Source organism: Juglans regia, chromosome 12 (genome assembly GCF_001411555.2).
Source record: "Juglans regia cultivar Chandler chromosome 12, Walnut 2.0, whole genome shotgun sequence".
Taxonomy (NCBI): domain Eukaryota; kingdom Viridiplantae; phylum Streptophyta; class Magnoliopsida; order Fagales; family Juglandaceae; genus Juglans; species Juglans regia.
In genome coordinates, this window is record NC_049912.1 from 2,485,161 (window position 1) to 2,498,086 (window position 12,926).

Here is a 12,926-nt window from a genome sequence, read left to right on the forward strand (position 1 = left end):
TGTATCACCTCAATAAACTCGACTAAAAATGGCAAAATCGAGTAAGAGAATATTAATTGTAAAAAAAAAAAAAAAAAGTTACAAAATAGTAGTCTATGTATATTTTACTACTGATCTCATGATAAGCACCAAGGACAGAATTATTACCCTAGCCTTCACAATTACATCTGGGATTAGTTGTTGTTTACTAAAGCAATAATTCAAAAGAAAAATAGTAGCTAGGGTAGCTCCACCATTAGTACACTTCACATGACCCTTCCTCGTCCTCGTTTTGTTAAACAGTTCAGATAAAATAAAATATTTTATTAAATATTAAATAAAATATTATTATAATATAATTTTTTAATAAGACGGGATAGATTAGTTCTACTTACTTTTTTGCATGCCATGTTATGTATCAAAATGTAGGATTATTTTAGCAGAAAGTTAGCAAATTCACGCACCAATTATGAGCAAAACAAAATTATGGAACTAAAAAAATGCAAGTTTATTTTAGATAGCATTTTCCAAAGTGTAAAGCCTATTTCCTCGCTATACTTTCGGCTATTTTCGCTTAAAGACACAGAAGCTTATAAAAAGCAGCCTAGTACGTTTGGCTTCGAAGCTTGCACTTGAGTTTGGTTTCATCGAAACCATCTGCTCAAGTTAGTTTTTGAAACTACTGAAAGTGCAAGTTCATTTCTCAGCAAGACGTAGAACTCCAAAAAGAAGCAGATATCTGATTCAAACTGCTTAGAACAGGCTAAGCAAATTCCACGCACAGAGATCAGGGAGATAAGAGTGAAGTCTCCATGCCTGACTCAGAGCTGGTTCTCTGTTCTCTTCTGTCTATCCTTGCTCTACTTCTGATCTTCATTTTCATCAGAAGAAAGCGAAGCAGACTCAATCTCCCACCAGGGAATATGGGCTGGCCTTTTCTTGGAGAAACTATCGGTTATCTTAAGCCTTACTCTGCTATTTCAATTGGAGAATTCATGGAGCAACACATATCAAGGTAATATCACATACACCCACAAAAAAAAAAAAAAAAAAATGACGTCGACACACAAAAATCTATGTTCTGCTTTATACAATTATAGCTCTTAAATCAACTGTTTCTCATTGTTCAGATATGGCAAAATTTACAAGTCTAATCTGTTTGGAGAGCCAACAATAGTCTCGGTAGATGCTGGCCTCAACAGATTCATCTTACAGAACGAAGGAAAGTTATTTGAATGCAGCTATCCCAGAAGCATAGGTGGGATTCTTGGAAAATGGTCAATGTTGGTATTAGTTGGAGAAATGCATAGAGACATGAGGAGTATCGCACTCAACTTCTTGAGCCATGCCAGGCTTAGGACCCATCTCTTGAGAGAGGTGGAGAAGCATACCGTGCTTGTACTGAGCACCTGGAAGGAGAATTCTATATTCTCAGCTCAAGATGAAGCCAAGAAGGTAAAAGCTTTAAAGACGACAACTTTTTTTCTATTCAGACAGTCAAATTTAATTATTGAGCCAGCTTTGCTTATTATTTATCAATAAGAATTGCAGTTTACCTTTAATTTGATGGCGAAACATATCATGAGCATGGAACCCGGAGTTCCCGAGACCGAGCAGCTGAAGAAAGAATATGTTACTTTCATGAAGGGAGTGGTATCGGCTCCTCTGAATTTTCCCGGAACAGCATATAGAAAGGCCTTGCAGGTAACTAGAAATTTTACCCCAATGGACGATAACTCTGAATGTTTTAGATACATAAAAATCATGGCTTCACTGGGTTTATCTCGTTTGATGCTCTGCTTCACAGTCTCGAGCAACCATCCTAAAGTTTATCGAGCGCAAAATGGAAGATAGACAACAGAGAATGAAGGAGGGAAGCGGGAACTTAGAGGAAGATGATGATCTTCTTGGATGGGTTTTGCAGCATTCCAATCTTTCAACAGAGCAAATCCTTGACTTGATTTTAAGCTTGCTCTTCGCTGGCCATGAAACCTCATCAGTAGCCATAGCTTTAGCTATATACTTCTTGCAAGGTTGTCCCAATGCTATTCAACAGCTAAGAGTAAGTACCTCCTCAAAGTCACAGACAAATCCCTTTTAAATTTAATTTACCATATTTTAATTATTTTTTCATGTGTTGTTTCAGGAAGAACACCTCAGAATTGCCAGAGCCAAGAAGCAATCAGGAGAAATGGAGTTGAGTTGGGATGACTACAAGGAAATGGATTTCACCCAATGTGTAAGCTCAAGCAGTACTATTTTCAATGATTTTGCAGTAAATTTATGGAACATATATATACACTATAAGAAAATTATTTATTTGTGATCACTTATTCTTTACGAAAATGACTATTTTTTATTAAAATGAATTTGTTTTCATCATAAATAATTATTCTCATCATAAATAATCCTTCACAAGTGCTTATTTTTCTAATAGCGATGAATCCAAATTATTCCATTATTCAGTTCTTCAGACTTTTTTTTTTTTTTTTTCCCTCCTGTGAAGGTTATCAATGAGACACTCCGGCTTGGTAATGTAGTGAGGTTTCTTCACAGAAAGGCACTAAAAAATGTTCGGTATAGAGGTATGACAAGGCACTTAAAATGAGTGTAATTTCGCTGGAAGGTTGCCAGAAACTGACCCAACTTTGAATTTTTTTTTTGGTTGCATTGTTTATTATTATTGTGTTTGAAAGGGTATGATATTCCATGTGGATGGAAAGTGCTTCCGGTGATTGCAGCTGTGCATTTGGATCCTTTGCTTTTTGACCAGCCTCAACAGTTCAACCCGTGGAGATGGCAGGTGAGTTATGAGCCCCTTTGACAGCATGCCTTTCATAATGAGTGCTATCATTTTCTATCTTTTTTTTCAAAATAAATATATATTCTGGTAGATTAAACTAGAGAGAGGAAAAGGAGTTTTAGGTTTGATTGACTTAGCAGAGGTCCCCAAGCACTTTCAGTGGTTACTGTTGCTGTGGCTCTCACTGGCACGCATTGGATAATTGGTCGTAGACCCAATTGGTGCTGCAAATGATTGTCTGGGAATAGTGGCCAAAATTAAGTAAATTTTATTATTATTATTATTAATTTTTTGCTGTTGGTTGCTTGTTAATCTTAATCAAATCCAAGACTGCTCGTAAACTGTTGTGAAAAAAAAAAAATTTATTATATATATATATATATATATATGAGTTTTGTTATATATCAGTTACTATTTATTTCCATACTTTATATTTGATAGATTTTTTTTTTTATATGGGATAGAATATAAAATAGTGAATAATAGATGATAAGAATAATTATTCTATATGGTAGAAAAATTCTAAGACACGAAGTTCATTAAAATCATAACACAATATATATATATGTATATATATCATCAAGATGCAAAATTAAAGAGTAATGTTAGATATAAATTTTAAATAGACAAGTCTCATACAAATTTTTTATAAAATAATGAGTCTCACTATTAAAAAATAATTTTTTTTATATTTTTTTAAAATGAGATCCACTTTCTTATAAAGACTTATATAAAATTTATCTATTTAAAATTTATATAAATCATTTCTCAAAACCAAAATATTGGTTAAACATGGGAATGAAGTTTGAAATATCACCTTGTGGGACCAGGTGGAATAGACTAGATTAAAAAAAAAGATCATCGTTAGAAGAATATCAACTTTTTCAATAAATTTTATTTCAGATTTTTGGGGTCCCCTGCCCTATGCCCTGTAGCTACGTCCTTATCTTGAAGTACCCTCCAAAGTCCAAACACAATTTCTTTTATAATTATTTTCCACATGCAAGTTGATACATAAGATACATACTCCGTGATACGATAGAAGCTAATGCTATAATTATAAAAATATTTTATAAAAATAAATTATAAATAAACATAATTTTATATGTTACGTTTGATTTATTTTCTAATAAAAATAATTTTATAATTTAATATATTAAATCCATTAATATCCGTTTCTAACTTTACTTTTGTCCGATAAATTTTTAGTAACTAAAAATTGAAATTTTAAAAAAATTAATTGTAAAACTTCTATTAAAGCCTTTAATATCTGTATGGAATTGGGATTTAGGGCCTAGGGGTGGTTATAAAAGGATGGTGGGATCTGGGATTTTCTTGGAGATGAACTGTCATGATCATAGAACCAATGTTACACACACAGTACAGCCGACTGCCAGTCTGCCCCCACAAAGTTGTGGCCGTTTCTCTCGCTATTCCATGCGTGCGTGTGGGCAGGGCCTCTGGGTTTTGAGATGATTAAAGCCCATGTGGAGGTGGGGTTCTCAAGTACACGTGCATCAGTGCCTTTCTATGGTGGGTCAATGAATTGACAAAACTGGTCCTGATCATCACCAGCCACCATATTCCGGAAAGAGAAAAGAAAAAAAAGGCAAAACCCCGTTCAAGAAAGTGAGAAACTCCTCTAGCTTAGCAAAGAAAAGAAAAGAAAAGAAAAAATGAAAAAGGAAATTATAAACTTATTGACAGAGATAATTGTTGGGCCAATGTACTATGCTGTTTTTCTCTCCAAGAAGTTGGACCTCATCATCATTTTCGTTGAATGTCCCACCACTTGAACACCTAGAATTTTGCCTGCCACATATGTACATCCATTTTTATGGGCAAAATAGAATAATTAAGGATCGTTTGGGTTCATCACTCTACTATTATTTAATATTTTTTTATTATTTTTTCATAATTTTTTTATTAATATTTATAAATCATCTGAAATCATCTTATTATTTGAAGGGAAAAATACCCCATCTAAATTGTTCGTACTTCGGGTAAATGTGACAAAAGTTAATTAGTTTAGTTTTTTTGTCAACTCGCCTGCCCATTAAATAGATATGGATAGGGTTGGAGAAGTTGCTAATTGTCAATTAGGATGAGCGGCAACCCTGTTGTTGATATTTGGTGCATGTGTGTTTTTAGACAGTTAAATGTTATGTGATTTAGGACATGTTTGGAGGGTGAGATGAGAATTTTGTATTTTGTTTTAGTATTTAAAATATTATGTTTTGATATTATTATTATATTGAAATTTAAAAAAGTTGAATTGAGATTTAAAAAAATTGAATTGTTTATTATATTTTATATGAAGATTTGAAAAATGTGTAATGATGAGATGAGATGAGATGAGAATTTTGTATCTCATCCTACCTCCCAAACCTGTCCTTAGCAGTTTATGTCCTGAAAAATTCGTTTGTTATAGCTACATGCACAAGCACAGAGTTCTATATTTATGCTTTTAGAGTTATCATGTAGATAGAAGCCTAGATAGGATATATGTATGATAAATATTGTTATATGGTATCAGAGCAGAGATCTTGTTCAATTAATTAAATATTTCATAAGTATTGGATTTGGCTCACACGTGAAGGGAGTATTAGAGAGACCTATGTTCTATATGCTATATATAAGATTCAAGAGAAACTACTGTGATATTTTTCATCATTTCCTCCTTGTAATGGTGTGGTGATGATTATGATTGAGCAGAACAATGGAATATTGCGGGGATCTTCATCCAGTTGCCCGAGCATGACAACAACAAGCAATAACTTCATGCCATTTGGGGGAGGACCACGGCTGTGCGCGGGATCGGAATTGGCAAAGCTAGAAATGGCAGTTTTCATCCACCATATGGTCCTCAACTACCACTGGGAGTTAGCCGATACGGATCAAGCCTATGCCTTCCCCTTTGTCGATTTCCCAAACGGTCTGCCAATCAGGGTGCAACAGTACCACAGCTTCATCTAGATTTATATTAGAAAGACAAGTACAGCTCATGCATGCATGTAAAACTTCATGAAAAGACACAGCTAGCTAGATATATAGCTTAATTCCTCAAATCTCAAAATCTCAGCCTCTCATGATGCATGCTGGATGCAGGACAATATAGAAACAGAAACAAAGCTCATTAATATGTACGTGAAGATTGAGTTCTTGGATTTTCCAACGGCTTATTAATTTGTGTAAGCTATTTTGACCTTATCATGTAGCTCACATGAACACAGGGAAGACAAAGAAATAAACTACACAAGATTCTAGGACCACTCGGCCCCCAAAAAAACGTCTGTAAATTTGTTAATTCCCTCTATGCCATGCATGTTGGGACTTAACGGGAATTTTTAGTATTCATTTATATATATATATATATAGAGAGAGAGAGAGAGAGAGGGAGATGAGGTGGAATTTTCTTCAACATATATATATATATATATATATATATATATATTATAACTTTTCTAGCTAAAAGATCGAGCTATATATCTGCATCCAAATATCATTTGCGTCTTTTTGTGATTTATTCAGAGTGAAGAGATGGAGTGTTCAAGATCTCCAAAAGAAGATATGGCATAGTGATTGAACTATACACTTTGTTTTTTCTAACCACCATTAAATAATGAGTATAGTGATGCATGTGTCTCCCATCCTCAAATATATTGCAGCTTAATTATGGCATATAAGTTATTTGATATTCATGATATCGGTTTGGTTTGCAAAACCATTGCTTAATTAATCAGCAGTACCGCTAAAAGGAAAATAATTTTAAACCCTTTAAAAAGATTAATAATTTCCACTCATTTCTAATGAATATTTCAAGTATCAAAGATTCTTCTGATCATCAACCATTATTCATTACCACATATTTAACACCTTATAAAAAATATTTTCACATTTTATAAAAAAATTATAAAATATGAAATATAAAAGTAAATAGTAAGTGATGCATAGAATTTTCTTTCACGTATGTTTATGTTGACGAAAAGGTCATGATCACTTGTGAAGAAAGTGTTAGTAAGAGATGATCAGGCGCAAATTCATTCATTCATTCACATTAATTTGAAAAAACTCTCGATTCCCTAATCTTTCCCTTGGGAAAAAGCTCAAAAGGGTTTAGATCTTGTTGGTTGTTGCCATATCTTTGCAGTTGTTTTAGGCCGGCACGTCTCTTTATAAATGGGAGCGGCCCCCCCTCCCACGTCCCTCCGTTTGATGCCACCTGTGAGATAAAGCTTCCAACTGCCAAGGCCCAAGACAAATTATCTGTTCTTTGGTATCGGTTGCTTCCTTGGTAAAAGGAAAACAAAAACAAAAAAGTACTTCGTGCAGAATTAAACCATCCACGTACAAGAGTATACCACCACATGAAGGCCTGATCAGAAAATCAAACAGAAACATGTTAATATGCCTCTTAGTTTGTCTTTTTTTTTTTTTATAATTTTTATAATTTTTTATATAAATAAATATAAATTTATGCTAATCGATACGCCTGGCTGTCATTGCATATAATTTGTAGCTCTTTCAAAAATAAAACCTGCAATATTAATTGCAAGTACAAGGTACTCCTAGTTCTGGCCGGATTGTGAAGGTAATAATAATAGAGTAATATTATATACAATCGTAGAATGTGTAAATGTCATGCAGTCGTTTTGAAAAAGAGTAGAATCTATTATTAAAAAATTAATTTTTTTTCATGTAGATCTCATATTTATTTATTTTTTTTAAAACAACTGCACGGCACTTACATACTCACGACTACAAGTATAATTTCTCGTAATAATAAGTAACGTAATAAAGGAAAAGGAATTACCGTGCATGCATGCTGATTAGTCAATCAAGCAACACACGTGGGACAATTTGTAATTGTAAAAGTAGTACTGGAACAGCAAGTCGAACAAGAGAAATTAAGGTCTAATTAATTAATTAATTGGAACTCATTATTGTAAGGGCCGGGGTCGGCAGCATTAATATATAGGAATTCAATTATATATAAGGTACTCTACAATTTGATGATCTCCACTCATGACAACAGGAATATTGTCGGTTAGCAACTTAGCATCAGATCGACCCCTCTAATATTCATCCAATTTGATTGCAGTTTGCACCTTTTCCATTCACCTAATTCAACTCCGGCACTTCTAATTCATGATGATGACTACAACACATGATATATCACACTCCTCCTACCAATTACCAAAAGTACCTACGTTCAACGTACAAATTATTAATGATCTCGTGCTTATTTAGACTCCGTACGTAGCATTTCTGGGATTAGATGCATGCAATTGAAGGCAGAATCAACATTTCATTTGCATTACATATATATGGGTGGGTGCGTGGAGTAATGCTACTCATAATTTTAATTCTTATTATCTTTCCATCATTTTATGATATGACATTAGATGATTAGAGACTATTTATTATATTTTACTTGTGAACCTATCATCTAATACCACATTATGAGATAGTGAGATGATGATGAGAATTAAGATGATGAATAGATTTTCTGAATGTGTGTGTTGACCAATACACTTACAGCATTCCTCATAATTAAATAGGAAATACAAAAAAATACCAAATAAACCCAATGCTTTGAAAGAAAAGAAAGATTATATATATATATATATATATATATTTAAAAAAGGATTGTATTTTTTATATATTGTTAGGATTTTATGTAAACACATCACAAGAATGATCACCTTATACATAATAATGTAGGTGGGTGTGTCCAAAAAATGGAAAACTGGATGCATGCATATATGATAAAATCGATGATACCCTAGCTAGCTAGATGGGCAATGATCTTGTAAAAGTAAAACCATATATATGGATCAGTTTTAATGCTAACATATTTTACAAACAAAACTTTGATAATATATAGAGGAAGTAGTAGTACTGCATGTTATTTTGATCATGGCCTCCTCATTTGGTTTGATCATTTCGCTTTCCAAAGTTCTTTTGTGCATGCTGCTCCTCGTCATGATCGAGTACTGATTCGTGGCCTGGTTTCTGTTTACGATTGCTATCATGGGTACTGGTCTCCCCCTCTTCTCCTGTGCATATATGGTATGTGAAGCTGCACGATGCATGTGGGTTTAAATTCATGGTCTCTATCGGCCAAAACAACACTGTTCGAGAGCTACGTACGTACTGACCATATATGCATGGTGTTTATGCTTTTATGTTAATGCTGTTTCCATGGACTGTCTCCGGCCTCTATATGGTAAGAAAAGCTGCACGTTGTGGATTTAAATAGTGGGCTCTAAAAGAACACTGTTCGATACAGCTACTGACCGAAGATCGATCATGATCAGTCATGGATATATAATTATTAGCTATCATTTTCCGGCCTACTTGACTGCTGATTATCCACTAGCTAGGAATTAGCTCGAAGCCATGCATATCTCTTTCATCGATCTCTTTTCTGTGGTGAAGGAGTCAACTTTTCATTGCCCCCAAATAATTAGCTAGGCCGATGATCATGAGTCGTTTTGGCGTATTATTGCATGATTATATCGTGCAAATATTGTACCCTAAATTAACCAAATGAAAAAGAGTAAACTCACAAAATGATATGACTTGATATGATATGTTAAATATATTTTGTTTTTACTTTTGAAAATTTTGTTTTTATTTATTTTAATTATTTATCAAGGGTATTTATCTCAAATTTTTGACCGAGGGGTGTTGTGAAAAACAACAATGATGGCAAACAAGTGAAAGCAAATGCAAGCAAATTAATCACACGACACAAAATTAACGTGGTCCGGCAATATGCCTACGTCCCCAGAGCTGCAGAATATTTTATTATACTGAGAAATCACAAAATACACTTTTGAGCAAAATCTAATTGTTCCAGATACTTGGGGTGTACTAAATTATTCATTAAGTACATATTTAAAGTGTCATGTGGCGGAAACTCTAATTTTCACTTTTATGCATTTATTCGCTCGAGTGGTGTGTCGAGTGGGCCTAGAAGAACTCTTTATTCGAGTTTCGCTCTTGCGATTATCGAGCGAACTTTCTGCTTAGCGCTTTTTTGATTGCAACAGTACCAAAATTTTTTGCCGAAAGCCTAAAAATCTGCCAAAAAATAATAATTCATCATTGTCGAGTCGGGTTGCGCCAACGCACGAATAAAACTAAGCTCCACAGACCCAACAAGGGGTAAATAAAATTTCTCATTGTAGTTTGAGTGACTGTCGACTGATTGTCAAAATTGATTACTTAGGATGTGATTGAACATTGATAGGTAAATTAAGGTAGAATTGAGTATTTTCTCCAGGAAATTTATTTGGTGCTCTCAAAGATAAATAGGTATTTTCTTTGGTAGTCTTGAATATAAAGTTTGTTTTGATCGGCCTAGAAGCACTTGTCTTTGTGGCCCACATGTCTAGACCCAGGCCCGTTAATTACTATTTCTTGAGTGGACAAAGAGTTCTATGAACCCAATTCAGCAATTTCTGCGTAGGGTAAGCCCATCCAGGAAGCATCCCATCAAACACACTCACTCCCTTGTCAATCGTAAACTAGTACAATTTGCCAAGTTGAGCACGACCAAGACCAAGTGCTTAGAAATGGACTAGCTAAATGTCAATGCAAGTCCAAACTTTAGCTAGATGTGAGAAAAATCTTCTACATTGAACTAGCCAATGGTCCAAAGCTTAAGACTTGATGAATAGTAAATCTGAAGTCCTCTCCAAATATGGCTAGTTACTATTTACAATGAAAATCAATATTTAATTATTTAATCACTTCCCTCTCTCTTTGAATGGTAAAACATGCATGGCATGCACATTATTTCTACAAAGCATGAAGATCTAAAAAATATATAAATTGTATTTACAAAAATAAAAAATATATATATAATATTATATTATTATTTTAATTTTATAATGACTAGTCTAATGTGGACTCACCTAGTCAAAAATTAATATTATAGCCAAAAATTAAGATTCTAGCCATTGTCAATGCTCTTAACGATGTTATCGATTCCTAAAAAAAAAATAATGTTCTTTGTTGGGTATAAAACCCACAATATTAAAATTCAAGTTTAAGCCCAGTTCGCTGATGTATTAAAAGCCCAAAACAAAGGTAGATGAGAGGAGATACAAGAAAGATCCTGCCATAAATTAATAGAAAATGATGTATCCACCGAGGGAGCATCCTGATAAAAGCTATCAATTCTTTCTTTTTTTTAAAAAAAAAACTTATTTGTTAAGAAAACATTTTTAAATGAGTTTGTGAATTCTTTTTAATATTTAAAGTGATTTAAAAAATGCTTGAAAAAAATATGTAAAATAAAAAGTGCATTTTGCACTTTCGGCTGAAACTCTTGGGACCACCTCTTGGTGGCCCTAGCAGTCCCCTAAATTAATTGAGAAATAATTTAGCTATAAAGGAATTACACAAAAGTAAACTCACAAATTGATATGACTTGATGCAATACTTCAAATTGTAAAATTATTTTTATTATAAAGTAGATTTAACGAATCATATTAAATCACATTAATTTGTGAGTTTATTTTTATGTATTCTTTATGTATATAGCACTTCTCAAAATTAGTTTGAGAGAACAAAAAACTCTAAAAGGGAGACAAAAGTGACATGCAGCAGCTGAAAGGGTGGGAGATGAAACATAAAGCAAAGCACTTAGTTTGAATGTGAAGTAAGAGATAGAGAAAAAGGGGGCTTCTAGGCAACCAATACATCTTCATATTTCTCAAACATAGTGGATGTAAAATCATAAGAACATGAGAGTTTATAAAATCATCAAACATAATGATATTCACCCTCAAATGAATTGTGGAGAGCATTCCGAGCACCTCAACCATCGTCGAGCACCACAACCATCATCGACAGCACCGTTGGTTATTGGAACATACTATTAGCATCCACCATTGACAACAAAATGCATCAACATTATCAATTCTATCTCAATAATTGAAATAAAGTATATTAAAAACGAAATAGTCCAACTTACCCTATTCAACCCAAATCTAGAACGAACCAAAAGGTTGGGTTTCTACTTTTCCTTTAATTCCAATTCTAAATTAATATGACATTCTCCATTTACTTCTATTAGCCTATAAATTGCAATTTGTCAAAATAAATAAATAAATTGCAAATCCAATGGGAAAGAATAATTTATTGGCAGGTGAGGAGCCACATGCGGTAAAGGGTAGTGTTAGTGTGCCGCCCATCTTCGATCGATGGGCATGCCCACTAATACAAATTTCATTTTTTAACATATTTAAATATTTTTAAAAAATAAAAAAATATATTAATACACTAATAGTCACTTCCTTAATCAGTAAATAAAAAAAATTAAATGTATGAACGATCAAAATGAAGAGACAAATTGAGACGACATAATATCATTATTCGTTAGGTAAAAACCTCATATACATTGTAAAGGATAGCTAACAAAGATGTTCTAGTGCATCGTAGATTCTTATTATACTTTTTTGCATATTTATTGATCAAATTATTTTTAGTTAGTTATCATATTCTTAATCAACTTTTTTTTTTTGTCTCGCCATTGAACATAATCATATTAGGAATCATTTATGAAATATCAAAATCTCATCTAAAATTTCTTATGTATCTTACCGTTTAGATTACTTTAATCGTAACCGTAAGATTGGGATTTTGTGGACCAGTCGAAAAGGACTTCTTTTGGGCCGCTAGTGAAGGGATCAAAGACCACGTGGCCGTATCTTTGTCATATCCTTCAGTCCTGGCTGGCCAAAAATGCTCCTTGACACGTGGCCTCATTTTGGGTTTAAAATGTCGACCCAAGTTTAATGCATAGGATAGTTCAGGCGTTAAGGTTGAACTAATTTAAGGAAAAATTGACTCTGCCCAGCTCTCTCTGGAATGCATTTTGTATAGGTGGTAAAATTAACACTATCCGTAATTCAATACAAATACGATATAAAATTAATAAATTTAAATTTAATATTAACGAATTCATATCAAAAGAAATTACTTGTTAATACACTATTTATAAAAAATTAATAACGAATTAACCTACTTAATCTGAAATCAACTCATTTTAATTCGTTTAAATTTTATTTTAAAATCACAATTTTATTATTATTAAGTTACAATATTAATATTTCTTAGAATATTTATA

General features: G+C 33.1%; 1 protein-coding gene across 1 annotated transcript; it reads left to right on the forward strand.

Annotated features, from left to right (window-relative positions):
- Positions 1–585: 585 nt before the first annotated feature.
- On the forward strand, positions 586–5,952 carry LOC108997500 (cytochrome P450 90B1-like). The gene is made up of 8 exons (XM_018973816.2): positions 586–994; positions 1,110–1,434; positions 1,531–1,683; positions 1,787–2,041; positions 2,126–2,218; positions 2,486–2,564; positions 2,676–2,782; positions 5,498–5,952. Exons 1-8 carry the CDS (start codon positions 792–794, stop codon positions 5,756–5,758), a joined length of 1,476 nt encoding a protein of 491 aa, XP_018829361.1. The 5' UTR covers positions 586–791; the 3' UTR covers positions 5,759–5,952.
- The last annotated feature ends 6,974 nt before the right edge of the window (positions 5,953–12,926 follow it).

Coding starts and splice junctions, on each gene's coding strand:
- LOC108997500 (XM_018973816.2), top strand. CDS start 792: ATGCCTGACTCAGAGCTGGTTCTCTGTTCTCTTCTGTCTATCCTTGCT. Junction 995..1,109: donor ATGGAGCAACACATATCAAG/GTAATATCACAT, acceptor CTCATTGTTCAG/ATATGGCAAAATTTACAAGT. Junction 1,684..1,786: donor CATATAGAAAGGCCTTGCAG/GTAACTAGAAAT, acceptor TCTGCTTCACAG/TCTCGAGCAACCATCCTAAA.